This window comes from Solanum dulcamara, chromosome 10 (assembly GCF_947179165.1).
Source record: "Solanum dulcamara chromosome 10, daSolDulc1.2, whole genome shotgun sequence".
Lineage (NCBI taxonomy): Eukaryota > Viridiplantae > Streptophyta > Magnoliopsida > Solanales > Solanaceae > Solanum > Solanum dulcamara.
Window position 1 is genome coordinate 8,332,743 of NC_077246.1, and position 15,790 is coordinate 8,348,532.

At 32.1% G+C, this 15,790-nt stretch overlaps 2 protein-coding genes across 2 annotated transcripts; one reads left to right on the top strand and one right to left on the bottom strand.

Moving 5' to 3' along the window:
- Window positions 1-1,874: 1,874 nt before the first annotated feature.
- Window positions 1,875-5,398, bottom strand: LOC129871290 (purine permease 1-like). Its single transcript, XM_055946192.1, has 2 exons — window positions 4,655-5,398; window positions 1,875-2,296 (listed from the first exon to the last, which is right to left on the bottom strand). Exons 1-2 carry the CDS (start codon window positions 5,342-5,344, stop codon window positions 1,943-1,945), a joined length of 1,044 nt encoding a protein of 347 aa, XP_055802167.1. The 5' UTR covers window positions 5,345-5,398; the 3' UTR covers window positions 1,875-1,942.
- A 3,600-nt stretch (window positions 5,399-8,998) lies between these two features.
- LOC129871289 (protein trichome birefringence-like 31) lies at window positions 8,999-11,730 on the top strand. Its single transcript, XM_055946191.1, has 5 exons — window positions 8,999-9,602; window positions 10,000-10,171; window positions 10,531-10,730; window positions 10,918-11,064; window positions 11,178-11,730. Exons 1-5 carry the CDS (start codon window positions 9,226-9,228, stop codon window positions 11,527-11,529), a joined length of 1,248 nt encoding a protein of 415 aa, XP_055802166.1. The 5' UTR covers window positions 8,999-9,225; the 3' UTR covers window positions 11,530-11,730.
- Window positions 11,731-15,790: the final 4,060 nt, after the last annotated feature.

The following is a 15,790-nucleotide window of genomic DNA, read 5'->3' on the forward strand; positions in this document are numbered from 1 at the left end:
CCCTCACCTCTTTCCTTTTTATAACATGTAACTATGAATCGTAATTAAGCAAACTATAACTAAGTAGTCTGATTATATTTCCACTCTTAACTATTTTTGAAATTTCCTCATTAAAAACAAGCTTTTAGAATCTGAGTAAATGGCGAATACCTGCTCCAATAATAATAATAATAATAATAATAATAATAATATATATATATATCAAAATATAATATTAAAATATAAATATCAAATTATAAATTCCTTGATCGTCCAAAGGGGCACAAACAACATAAAAGTATTGTTTCATATCCCAGAGTTCTTCGAATCTTTGGACTTTCCAATCTTATTTGCTACACAAATATGTGTTGTCTAATCCATTTTAGTTATTGAAATATTTTACTCTCGTTTTCTTTTCGTTTCCTATGGTTAATTGCATTGATGTTCTTTTATGTTTTTGTTTTATCGTATCAAAGTAATTAAATTATTTTTTATAACAAAAAAAAAGTCACTAGTGATTCTTAATTATCACATAAATTCACTAAGTAATTTTTTTTTTAACAAAAGAATTCCAAAATTTTGCCTAAATATCATATAAATAATATGGTCCACTATCATCGTATCTCTTTTCTTTCTTTTTTCTCCTAGTGATTTTTTTAATAATTAATAGGGGAAAAGATCAAAATTATCTTCGAATTATTCAAAATAGCTCAAATATATTCTTCAAATATTTTTGGGATCAAATATACCCTTGTCATTACCAAAAGAGGCCACAAATATCCTTACACTAACGGTTAGCCGTTAAAGCTGACGTGGCAGTGCCACATGAAAAAAAAATCCATATGGACGACCGCGTCAGTCTCTCTCCCTCTTCCTCGTTAGTTTAGGGGTATTTTTGACCCCTTTGTTATATTTTTAAATTTTTTTCTAAATTTCCTACACCACCACATACCCCCTCCCTCCACAACCCCACCCATTTTGTTTAATTATTAATTATTATTTTTTAAAAAAATCTACAACACCACACACTCACCCCCCCTTTCCCTCCCTCAACGCTCCCCAAAAAACTGTTTTTTAAAGTTTTACATTTTTTTCAGGAAGTGAGTATAGAGAATCAAAAATAAAAACTTTTCAACATTTTTCTTGAAGGGGTGGGAGGTATCGGTCGTGGAGGAAGGGGTCGTGAGGTAAAAAATAAAGTAAAAACTCAATCTACTTCATATTTAATTTACCTTTTATATTAAATTATAAAAATTAAAAGTTTGAGTGATTAAAAATTTAAAAATTTGGAGGGGATGGTGGGCTGTGGATGTGGGAGGGGGGGTTATGGGGGTGGGTGGTGTAAAAATCCCCCAAAATAACTTTTAAAACTTTTTTTAAGATTTTTTTTTTGGGGTGGGGGCTAGGTTTGTGGTGGTATAGAAAATTTAAAAAAAAAAAAATTTTAAAAAAACCGAGCAAGTGGGGGTGGGGGAGGGGAGTGTTGGGGGTATGTGGTGTTGTAGAAATTTTTTAAAAAATAATAATTAATAATTAAAAAAAAGTAGGTGGGTTGTGGAGGGAGGTGATATGTGGTGGTGTAGGAAATTTAGAAAAAAATTAAAATTATAAAAAAGGGGTCAAAAATACACTTGAACTAAAGAGGAAGAGGGGGAGAGGCTGACGTGGCCGTCCATGTAGATATTTTTTTCTATGTGGCACTGTCACGTCAGCTTTAACGGTCAATCGTTAAGTGGAAGGGTATTTGTGGTCGTTTTTTATAACATCGAGGGTATATTTGATCCCAAAAATAATTAAAATGGTATATTTGAACTATTTCAAATAGTTCAAGGATAATTTTGACCATTTTTCGTAATTAATAAATAGGTAGAGTTAATGACCTTCTGGTTACAAAATACGAAAGTCCAATGACTCTTTTGTAATATTTACATAAAGTTAAATAACTCTTTATTACAAAAGTACTTTATTCATTTTGATACAATACAGTAAAATTTAAGTGATCATCCATGAAATTATCCCGTTTCTCCTTCTTGCTTTGCTCAATTTCCCCATAGAAATAGGAAACAAATCCACAAAGAGCTAGGAAAATAGCAACTCCTTTTTCAACTTGAAATTTTTCATGAAATAAAACTATAGCTAAAATTTCAGTAACAGGAAGTAAGAAAGCTCCTATAATTCCAGAGAGCAAAGATGAAGAATAGAAAATCACTCCAACTAATCCCAACAATGCTAATTGCCAAATAATGGCACACCATATTAGTACCAAATAATACTTAGCTTCTCCAATCTCATATTGACTTGCCTCCCTTGGAATTGCCTGTCAAATCAAATGTTAATATTTCCAAAATATTTATATGTATATTTCGAATTTTTTCTTTAAATATCTGTTTCATCATGTAATTTGATTAAATTTTTAAAAATAATTTTTGATAATTGCAATTTCCCAAAAATGAAATGTGAGGAATTTCACTTGTACTCACAAAATTTCAAAAAAGATTAAATTAAAATGCATGTTCAAGTATAATTTCAACATAATAATATACCCAATATAATTTTACAAGTAAAATATGAAAACGCTAGTGTGTACGCAAATTTTACTCATACAAGATAGAGATGTATTTAGAATAGACACTCAATTCAAGTAAAAATATTACAAAGCAGATAAAAAAATAATGAAAGTAAGGAAGTTGAGGCAATACTAAAAATAACAGGACAAAACTTACTACTTAATAATAAAAACAAAAAAACTATAATCAAAATATAACCACTACCACAATATAATGGGATAATCAAAATATAAAGACATTAAATTGTAGTAACAAAAATTAAAGAAGGGAAAAGGGGTCTGATATATTTTTCAACTTTGTCATTTATAGTTGATATATCCCTTATTATAAAAGTGGTTCATATATATCCCTATTGTTATACAAATGAGTCACATATACCTTTTTCCTATAATGGATGTGAAAAAATTTAATTTTAAATTAATTTTTTATTAAAATAATAATCCATATAGCGGTATATTTGATTCCTTTCACACTTTTTTTTTGACTTCTTTAATTCAACGAATAATTTTAATTTTTTATTTTTTATGGTCAAATTTATAATTTTACTAATTTTCTTGTATGATTTATCGTAGATGTATCGATTTTTTTTTTATAAATAAAAAAATAAATTACAATATAGCCGCAAAAAAATAAGTTCTAATTTTATTTTTATTTTTTTCATTCACACTTCTTTCATTTTATTTCTAATATTTTTACACTAAAGAATAAAAGAAAAAAGTGAAATAAAATTAAGAAACTCAAATAATGATAATTAAAGAAGTCAAAAAATAATTCATGTGTGGAAAAGATTAAATATACCCCTGAACTTTGCTAGAACGATCATATGAAACCCTACGTGGATTTTTTTTAAAATTAAAAATCAAAAAAAAATTGAAAATTAATTTTGTCACTTTCTTAGATGAAAAGAATATATGTGAGCCACTTTTATAATGGTAAAGATATATGTGAGCCACTAATGTAACGATAAGAATATATGTGAATCATTTGTATAACAGTATGAATATATGTAAGTTACTTTTATAATAAAGATATATTAGATCTAAATGACAAAGTTGAGTAGATATATCATATGCCCTTTTCCCATGAAGCAATAGGAAACAAAAAACAAAAATCATAGAATAACACTACACTATTAATATAAATGACTAAGCGACGCAACACTCAACTCAACTAGGGTGCGCATTCGGTCGGTCCGATTCGATTTAAGAAAGTTTTGGCTTATTAAAAAATTTAAATCGAAATCAAATCAAAATTAATTCAGCTTAGTTCGATTTTGCTCTATTCGATTCAATTTTTTGATTTTTTGTTGGGCTTAAAAAAAGTGACTCATTCTCTTAAATCAAATTGATATAAAGGAAAAGATATTTCAATATCAATAAAAAAAAGTGATTCATTCTTGGATAACTAATTTTGATTATCTTTTTTAAAATCTAAACATTCGTTAAATTACGATAATATAAACTAAACTAATTCAATTGTTTTTTGCTTTACACACAGTAATAAAATTGATGTTGTAATAAATATAATTCAAGTTTGATTAAAAAATGGATAACCCATTTGTTTAAAGAGCTTAACCTTTTATGTATAAATTTTATCCTCAAAATATATTTTAAATATTATGAAGTATCTAGAGAAATAAATTTTGTGTAATGAAAAGGTCTTTTTCTAAAGTATACTTTCCAAAATAACTTTTTTTTTAAAAAAATGAAAGAGAAAATGTATGTTTTTCGGAATGTAACATTCGACAAGTAAAAATTATTTTTTATTTGGTGAAATAAAAATTAGAACTAAAACGGAAAAAAACTGAAATGTAAAACAATATATTTATCACTTGTTAAGTCCTCAAAATTTATACAATTAGCTTTTCACATATTCTACAAAACCTGAAGCTTTAACTAAACTAAAAAAATACTTCATATTCTAACTGAAACTCTAAACAGAATATATAGAAGCAGATTTTGGCTTCAAACTTTTCGATATAACCGAATTTGCAGTTTACAAAATTGAAAATGGAACGAAAATTTTTAACTTTTGTATAATATAAGGTAAAAGTTTATGAAATGAGTGTGAAGTATGACAATATTAAAGAAGAAAAAGGAAAGGAGTACCTGAAAATCCTTGTTAATAATCATTCCAATGGTGCAAAAAACAGTAGCAGAAACACCAATAATCATTTGAATCTCCAACACCATAGTATAACTAATAGCTTTCTTTGCCTTCGTATAAATCAACTCAATAAGCGATACCATTAGCCCAAAACAAACCGCACCCATAACTGTCATCACAAACCCCAACACATACTCCTTAGCAGATACACCGGCCGGCCGATCGCCGTTCCTCCGGAGTGCTAAAGTTGCAGCTCCGGCGATTAACAGAAAAACAGACAACTTCGAATACACTGTCAATTTTTGCTTTACTAGAAGTACAGCGAAGAGTGCCGTGAACGCGAGCTGAGTCGCGTTGATAAGAGATGAAGTTGAAACGGGTAATTTTGCGGGTCCCCATGAGATTAAGTAAGCGTCGAGACCGGCGATGATTCCGACGCCTGTAGATCCGATGAATTCTCGACGAGTTATGGAGAGGATTTTGGTGGTCGCAGGGGATTCGATTTTCCGGCGGTGAAAATAGGCGATGGATAAAGGGATGAGGATTAAGGGACAGGCAATAGTTTGTAACCAACTGGAGAGCCAAATTCTTTGACCACCATGGATGAAATAGAGACGAGAGATCAAAGGGCCACCACAGTTGCCTATTGCAAACATAATTATGTTCAAAATTAGTAAGGTAAGTTTCTTCATTTTTGCTGCTCTACTGATCAAGTTTCTTATGATTGTGTATTTATTACATAGCTAAATTATTCACCAAAATTCATGATTTTGCAGAAAGAAATTAAGAATTAGGCCTTCAATAACGTGCTAATTTTTTTTATTTTTTCTTTATAATCATTGTGTCCGAGCTTGTTATCTTTCACAAGCAACATGTATTTGACAACTCTGTCCAACGAGACTGTGATAGATGGAAAGAAATTACCCAATATTTTTATTTTTTGTCTCTACTGAAATTTGAACCTGAAACAACATAATTTTCAACCTACTTCGTTGACTATTAGGCCACACCTTTGGATGCTTAAATTATTTTTTATATAACTCTAGTTTGGTTGTTACCATTTTCTATACATATACATAGACTTTGGTTCATGTGCATTCTGCATTAGTGCCTTCCATGTCCCTCTTTTAAGTGCAAGTTATATCAAGGGTAATGTTTACTTACTATTGTAATAACAAAGAGTCAACTCTTCTTGCTGTATTTCTCTAACCTTTGAAGATTAAAAATGAGATAATGACATCTCTGATGAAAAGAGTTCTTTATTACATTAATGTGCTTTATAGTAATGATCAATGCAAGTTAAAATAAGAACAACCAACTGTGCTATAGCTGTCAACATTAAAATAAGAAAAGTCAACTTTGCTAGCAGTCCAATCCAAATATACTCTTAATATGATGTGATATTATCTGTTTTTGGCCAAATACTCATGATTTTTCCAATAGACTTCACATCATTAAGAGTATCACTACACTTAACATGATCCCAATCGGTTTTAGATCGTGACAGGGAACCCAACAACCCACTACCCATTGGGCGAACCCTCCAAGCTACAACATGTGCAAAACGTAGAATGAAGGAAAATATACTACTAAAGTTGTTTCAATAGAAGAAAAGTGTGGAAACATAATACATATTAAAGAAAGTCAACCCAAACTAAAATTTAAGTCACGGAGCACTAGAATCTGGGTACAATTGATTCAAGACCAGCTCGATAAAAGAAAAGAAATAGACTGAATATAAATATAACAGATGAAGTCACATCTACAGTCTTACTGTCAGCTTACCTCAACCGGATAGGACTGGTAACTGGCTGGAGTCACTAGTTACTGGGAGGGGTGTTCACAGGTCGATTTGGGTCAGTTATTGATCAAAATCAAAATTAAATTCATTTAATCGATTTTAAAATTATTAAAACTAAACCAACCCAATTAAAATATACATTCATCGATTTGGTTGTTATCGGTTTTAATTTGGTTTGGTTTGGTTATTCGGTTATTAACCATACACAAAAATAAAAGAAATTATTCATTCAAAAGAGAAGAAAAGACAATAATTCATTCAAAAAATAAATAAATTGTCTTCGTGCCATTTTGAATCTTATAATTTTTATATCAGAACTTTAATTATTTTTAACTTCGTGTTTATATTGTTAGCTAATCTAATGTTCTAAACAACACAAACTTACTAAATAATCCATAAGCTAATGTATGGTTGTACAAATAAAAGATGTATCATACCTTACTAGTTTAAATTAGTGTGCTGTATTTTTTGCATAAAAAAATGTTCATAAAAAATGATAGATTATGTATATATAATTATAAAAAAATATGTATATAATTTATCGGAAACCAAAATCAAAACCAAACCAAATATTATCGGTTTTTAAAAATGTAAAACCAAACCAAATAAAAAATCGGTTTATTTGATCGGTTTGGTTTGGTTTTTCGGTTTGGATCGATTTTTACCCAAACCGTGAACACCCATAGTTACTAGTAGTGTATGCATATACAATAATATAGTAATACATGTTAAACATGATATACAAGTAACGCAACTGAATCTGATATAATTAATATAAATGAAAGTAAAACATGATGTTGCTGCATGCTGATAAACTGCTCAGGGGACATGGAATATCAATCCTCATGTCTTACCCTGCTTCCTGAGTGTTAGTTGCATGTCTACCCACCTGTCGCGGTTCATAGACTGCACATCTTACCCGGTGCTGGATGTATATTTAGAAGCTACTAATTGGCCTCATAACATCATCGTGCTCAAGTTGTGTGCACTGAAAATAAGGTATAGGTATTAAATGTATTCGCAATGACTTTTGAGAAATTATTGATTCAAAACTCATCCAAAGGTAGGAGGTCTTAGATAAGAAATATTGAATTTTTTTCCCTCTAATATCAATCCTTCGATAATGCACTCCCCTATGCATTTCATTTTTCCCTTGTGGGGAGAAAAAGTACCCCCGGCATAGTGAACCTCTCCTTGTGATTGGGATGAGGATGACTGAGTGAATGCATGCTAAACAGCTAAACAGATATCACCAGGAAACACACAATCCTTGTGCTGTTCTAGCTGCTTCCTGGACTTCCATATCTGAACCTAGGATTACTTTCCCCAATTCAGTCGTCTGAGTTACTGTTCCATTGAATTCAGATCCACTCTGGATTTCCTCTTGAACGACAACTAGCTGGTTTTCCCTTCAAATAAATTCCTCGCTTCAGCCAGGGAGGAGCGTTCATGATGGGTGTTGGAAATTAGGGAGGAAAAAAGAAAATATGGCATTGGGTTTATCATATGTATTCTTTTGTGTTGGCTGAAAAAAGCTACTATATCGCTAGCTTTCAGCTGAAAGTAATTCATGATCTGGATGTACAAACTTCATTCTTGATTCTACAAGAAATTTTATGAAAGTCTTTCGTTTGTTTCTCTTCGATGAAAGTTCTATTTTCCAGAATGTATCCTAATTTTTGGCCTAATTCTTCTGATGATTGATACCTCTGATCAAAAAGATATATCTTGGTTATAGTTCATTTCTTCAACAAGTTTAGTAATAACCATAGCGGCTCTATTGCTCTGATGGAGAGAAGAACCTATGATTAGCTTTTCGGGAAATTTCCAAATGAGCAATTTCAACAAAATCTTTCAATTTTTTTATTTTACTTTGTTCAACTTTATGTATTCCTCTATCCGTAGAGTACATTGAATGTATAGAAATGACTATAACAGAGTCTGTCTTATTCATATTAATAGCTACTCTAGGAGAAATATTTTTATGCGATGTTAATGATTTAATAACTATTTTTATAGCCCCAAAATGTTTTAGTTTATGCTCCTACCTATTATCTGGATATACCAAAAACGATGTACAGTCTAATAAGGCTACTATGAAAAACTGAAGATACATTAGGAATTTTTTTTGATGGGAATATGAGCAAGTAAGAACAAAATAAATGATTAGAAAGAAAACGAAAAGAATAAAGAAAGTTAAAAAAAATTATATGAAATAAATGCTGAAAAGCTAAAAATTAATTTATCCTTTTTTCATCTCGAGAGTGTAAATAATTTGAGGGGGTCTTTATGTATTGAAATTTGAATTACAAACTTGTATCGCTGTCGTGCAAGGAATTTTTATGCTATTATGTCACTTTTACATATCATAGAACACACAAACATTTATGCATCACACACATATAGAATACTTACCTATAGATATCATTTACGTGACTTAATAGTATAAATAATTTTTTACACTTAGGATGTAGCACTCAAATTTTCTACAAAAATAACTCTCTAAAAAATCTCTGAGTTTATGATATAAAGTACATATCTAAATAAAAAAGTCATGAAAGTTTTCTTCACCTCTTAATAAGTAAAATTTAAGTGGCATGACATGGACACCCTATTTAAATCTTTTTAGGCTCTTGATGTACCTAACTCACTATATCACCAACCAGTAGTTGCATAGTAATACTTTCAAATTATGCTTAAATTACAAGGCATTTATTTCCTCCTATTTTACACTATGCTTAATCTTGATTCTACTCCCACTAGCCCACCAATATGACAACCCAACCCCCACAGGATCGTAGGATCCTTTTCCTTTTTCCTCTTGCATTAATCTCTCTTTTTCTTCTTGGAACTGTGAGATTTTTACTTGATAACTTGAAAAATAACCAATTCCAATTTCTATGGCAATCAAATTTTTCTAGTCAAAATAAGTTTCTTAGAGTGCCAATAAATGTTTCTGAAAATGAGATCATTGAAGAAAGTTGCAATGTATTTGAAGGAAATTGGGTTTGGGACAATGTAACATATCCACTTTATGAAGAAGAGACCTGTCCTTATTTGGTCAAACAAGTTACTTGTCAAAGAAATGGAAGGCCTGATTCTTTTTATCAGAATTGGAGATGGCAGCCTCATGGTTGTAATTTGCCAAGGTATATATATATACAAAGATAACTTTTATGATATCAACTGTAAAGAACATATTTTTTATGGTACTATTTCTTGTTTCTTGGGGCAATTTTACATATAGTAATTCAATTTTCAGTTTACAACACCAACATTATAAAAATAAACTGATTTTTTGTAATGAAAAAACAACTCAATTATGCTCATGTGTCGACGAAATTAGAAGAAAAAAAGACGGAAAAATGCTGCTACTATTTTTTATACTGGAAAACACAAGTAGGTTGCCTCGGGTATAAATTTTTATATAATATCAATGTGGCATCTCATAAAAGAAATAAGAAAGTTTTTATCATGTAGTGACACATCATGAATTATGTTTTAAAATGGCCGTTGGGAAATGTTTTGTAAATGTTTGCTGATCAGGTTTAATGCTATGAAAATGCTGGAGATGTTGAGAGACAAAAGGCTCATGTTTATTGGAGACTCCATACAGCGAGGCATGTTTGAGTCAATGGTCTGTCTTGTTCAATCAGTAATTGCAGATGGTGACCATTCCATTGAAAGAGTTCCTCCCAGAAAGATTTTCAGAATTGAGGTGCTAATTACTTATTAAGAATTATTTCTGCAACATTTCCATTGAGTGTTATCGGTGGGATTTGAAACTCCTAAGATAGTGGCTATTTTTCAAATATAGGGTCAAAATTATCAGTGTAAAACTCACAAATAACCACTTTTCAACCCCTACAGTTGGAAAAAAGTCATTGTCCTGGAGTTTCAACTTCTACAAGTGAAATGTCCGGATATATATATAAGTAGTCGATTTTCACTTATAGAAGTTGAAACTTCTAGGACAATGGCTGTTTTCCAAAAACATGATGGAAAAGAAACAACGGTATATATTTATGTACATGATTTTTCACCTTAAATTACGAACATTTGTGTTTTATGTTGTAGGAATTTAACACATGGATTGAGTATTACTGGGCTCCTTTCATGGTTGAATCCATATCAGATCATGCAACTAATCATACTGTAATGAAGCGACTAGTTAAGCTTGACTCTGTTGAAAAGCATCGCAAGCTTTGGGAAGGAGTTGATATCTTGGTTTTTGAAAGCTATGTGTGGTGGATGCATAAACCATTCATCAATGCAACGTAAGTACCCTTTTCACTCACCCCCCCCCAAAAAAAAAAAAACATATAGGAAAAGGAAATTCTCTTGTATGAGAAAGATTATTCAGTGACACTGAAAATTCTTTATAATGTGTTGTATATAAGTTGAATCATACATAATTAATGCAGAATGAACTAATATTGTAGAGCATTTGTTCTGTTTCTGCAGATATGGCTCTCCTGAAAATGTTCGAGAATATAACGTAACAACAGCATATAAATTGGCATTAGAAACTTGGGCAAATTGGATAGAATCAAACATTAATCCTCAAAAGCAAAAGGTCTTCTTTGCAACCATGTCCCCAACACATTTATGGTGAGACTAGACTCATTACTCTTTAAGATTTTCTCTCAATTTTTTGTTTTGTAGTGAACTTGTAGTCATACTTGCTTGCTCTAATTAGACATGAGAAAATCTTTCATTTGCAGGAACTGGGAGTGGAAAGGTGGAATTGACGGAAACTGCTTTAACGAGACACAACCAATCCAAGGACCCTACTGGGGAACTGGTTCAAATCTTGAAATCATGTCAATCTTGAAAGATGTCATTGAAAAACTGCAAGTTAATGTGCGTTTGCTGAATATTACTCAGTTGTCTGAGTACAGAAAAGATGGTCACACTTCAGTTTTTGGTGAACGGCGAGGTAAACTCTTGACTAAAGAACAAAGATCAGAGCCAAAGACTTATGCTGATTGCATACACTGGTGCTTACCAGGAGTACCTGATACATGGAATCAGTTGTTATATGCAATTTTGTTGCAAGATTACCGTAATCATTGATAAAAAATTTTGCTTAGTTGTTCCATTTATGAACCTCTGTTTTAGTAAATGACTTTCTTTTCATTCGTCTTACAATTTATGGACCTTTTAGACCACGGTCTAAAAATCTCTTTTCAACAAACTGAATCTTATGATTAGATGTTAGACTTTAGTTTAAGATTTTGTAAGACTGAGCAACATATGAACAAACATTAGACTCGAAACTGACATGGTATGAAAGTATAATTTTTAAAATTGAAATAAAATATACTTGCAAAGGAGACGTGCATAAACTTGTCCAATCATTGATTGTATGATTTTCAAATGTTCTTTTTGTTTGTTTCTTAACTAGATGATAATGCATGTATCGGTTAGAGCCAACGACATTAAGATCAGGATATTGACGTTATGAATACATAAAAGTATTATAGTACTATTTAAGGAGATGGGTTATGAAACATTAGAAAATAATTTGAGCTATTCAACATTAGTTGTATTATCATGTGTGTTTAAAAACAAGTAAAACAATATAATAAAAATGAAATCAAACTATAATTACGAATATCCTATTACATCAAAAGTTTCATATAAGCGTAAGGAAGTTATAATTGATCCCTATGGAGAACAAGATGTCTTCATTAACTTTTCCACTGATCAAATGCAGTCGACACTGATATATCGGTCTTTCTTCCAGTTTTGATGCATACTAGTCTTACTGAATTTACCCGACAGGAGGAACTTACACATGCTGAAAAACTACAGATCATAAAGAACAGCTCCAGACAAGCTGAACTTAGAAGAGAATTTAAGGCAAAAGCTTCCAAGGTAAAATAATGTGTGTCCCGTTGAGGTTCCAAGTACAAATACCAGCATTGTCATGTTGTACAAATAACAATGCACAAAACTAACTTCTATTGATATATACCAGATTTTTTTAAAAAATCACCAAGAGGTCTGCTCCCTTTCAACTTGCAAAATGAAGGTGTAGTAGGAACAAGTATTTGGCACATGCTTTGACTTATGTATAAGCCAAATAATGCATGTAAGTAATTAACATCAGAAAAATGATCAATGCCCAGTGAAGTTGACAAAACATATATCCACTACTGAATATTGAAAAGGTTAAGCTTACTCACCCAATACCCGAGTCATGACCCTTTGAACGAGAAGTCTACTGTTATGAATATAATTAGCAAATGATGCACTGTATCAATGGACATCTTAAACCACACACCACAACAATTAAAAGCCCATACAACTCTTGATGGAATGTTGACAAGTAAAACCAGAAGCATTGACTAGGCTAGGCGAGAGCCAGAGACAGCCAAGGTAGTAACTGGTTCAATTTTGGGTAGAACACAGCCAAGTTCGCAACAAAAGCTGGAGGGACTTTGGGGCAAGGTCTGACTGTTTCGCCTTATATTAGCCGAAATCGCAAGAAAACAACATACCTAGTGGAATCCCACAAAGTGGGGTCTGAGAAGGGTAGAGTGTACACACACCCTACCCAGAAATCGCGAACAAACGTATGAAATTTAGGTACTTGACAAACAAGTAGTTTAAGTACAGCATCGACATTTTCAAAGATAGCAAACACCTATAGTTTACTGCTGTTCACAACAGAGGCATCCGACACATAAAACAAATAATTCTCACCTAAAAAAGGGAGAATTATGAAAGACAATCTAAAACAAGTCAAATTGAGAACTTGTGACAAACTCATTACAATGTAAAAACTTAGTAGTTGCACGACTCAGTAGCCACTCAGACCTGAGAATTCAAAATTCATATCAATCCAGCATGGACAACAATTAACTCACAAACAAGTTGGGGACCGTTCATATAAAAATCAAAATTCAAAACTATTTAGAAACAGTCAACATCCCAATATGCATGCAGATTTAATCAAATATCACCAATTCTCACACCTACAAATAATGTAGGAGGGTGTTAATTTTTCACCGAAGAAACACTTCCATTTCAATATGCATGTGAGGTTAATAAAAAAAATGTAATGAAGTGTGTTAATTTTTCAACAGAAAACCTTCACCCACAAAAGAAAAAGGGAACTAGTATCTGGGAGAGAAACTAACTTAATCACCATCTTATCCCACCCGACTCTAACTGTGTCACTCTAGTAAGTGCAAAGTACGTTACTACATGCCAAAATTATATAAACTAACGTGCAAAGGCAAAATGAGGTGACCTGTGGTGGGAGTGAAAATTAAAACATTGTAATGTTGAGCATGTTAACTGAAGCAAGGTTACTAACAAATTTACAGATTTCCTTTACTTAGGGGGGTCCTCCCCATGCCACCACTCTGAAAAAGAAAATTTTGATAAGCAACAAAAGGACAGGTTGACTACTACGACTTAGATTCTTGAGATTCAGCTTAAAAATGATAAAAGTAGCTATCTGGCAGGGTATCCTAAGTACGAGTCCCTTCTTCAACCGCAAGATGTGATTAACAACATCAAACTGTAAACCACTCATAAGAGTTCTTCTCGGAGCTCTATATTATCCCCAACATCTCTTTGATCCATTGAACAAGAGCCCCTCCACACAAGACTCTGAATCATGTGGCCTCTTTTCATCTCTGTTCAACTATGCTCATATGAGGCACTAAGCATACCTTTATATGTTTTGGCCACATTTGTTTCTGTTCAAAGGAAGAAAGTTGGCGACTCTTTAGCTTGAGATCTTGTTAATAGGCTTCTTGGAGCTTCCAAAGCTTCATCCTTGTCCTTAATTAGAGTTGCACTTCCTAGAATGCTATCATTTTCTTCAAATTGTATTCAAAAGGCGAAAAGTCTTGGCTTATCATTGTTCTTTGTCACTCTAAGGAGGGTCGGGATCTATAATATAACTCTTGCAATTATTCTCTACCAAAGGCTAATTGTTGTTATGAATGTTTTGCAGGATTTAGTGGGTGTTTGAATTGGCTTATGTTAAGTGGTTTTGGGCTTTTAAGTTTCTTTTTAGTTTTGGAAGTGTTTGGGCAACACAAAACGTGCTTTTAAGCCCTTTTTTAGGCTGAAAAAATACAAAAGATGCCAAAAGTTGGGTTCCCAAGTTATGACTTTTGGCTTTTAACTTATAAGCCACTTAAAAAAAGTTAATCCAAAACACACCCTTAGTCTTGTCTTGAAATTCTAGATTATTTCTTGAATTGTTTGATCCATTACTGAATCCAAGAAACACATTCTTGAATTTGTTCGTTCTTTATTTTCATTTCTTTTTCATTTTTAAATTCTATTTCAAGCTTCAGCAAATTCTTTTAAATTCTTAATTTTCTTTATCAAGTTCTTTGGGTCCTAATGACTGTTATCAAGATCTGACATACACTTAGCTACATTTTCTAAGGATTCGAGCAACGTAGATTGACAGACTAGGATACCTTAAACAAGTGAAGGATGGAGGAATGACTTTATGCATTGTTTGCTTGGCTTGCGCTGTGGAGACCATCCTTACAACGGAGAAATTTGAGAAAAAGGAAAAATAACTCATGTTTATTTTCATTATAAGCTAAACAATTTGGAGGAAGACCTAGTATATACAAGCCATATACCAAAAGAAGAGAGTCTACACCAGAAAATTAACCTGTGTTAGCCCATGTTAGATGGGCAAAAAGTCAAGAGAAGTTGTGGAGGTCACATATTAGGATAGGAGGTTATAGTTAGTCCATGGAGCGTTATCTTGCTTATTCCTCTTTACTATTAGTCATACTATTAGTAGTATTACTCATGTAGCTTCTTTGTCCTTTTAGTTTGGTTATTATTTGTGGTTTTTTACACTTTGATTATCGGTTGTAGCTTGTTATGACTAATGTTTAGGATGATTTGTTAGGTTGTTTGTAGTATTTTGCCATGATTGTCTTCAGATAGGTTATTTTTCCCTCTTCTACACTTTGGACTGTTTTTTCTTGAACCGAGGGTCTATTAGAAAGAGTCTCTCTACCTCTAAGGTAGTGATAGTAAGGTCTGCGTACATTCTACCTTCTCAAAACCCTAGTTTGTGGGATAACACTGGGTTTTTTGTTGTTGTAGTGTCAGATAGTGCGGTATGAATCTTGGATGGTGATGTTCCAAACAGAGTTTGGTTTTCAAAGGATGTCTCCTATGATCACTTGAAAGTCTTCGGGTGTAAAGCTTGTGTGATGTTCTAAAAGATGAGAGATCAAAACTGGACATTAAAACTAAGCAATGCATCTTCATTGGTTAGGGTCAAGATGAATTTGGATATCGCTTTTATGATCCAATTGATAAGAAGCTTATCAGAAGT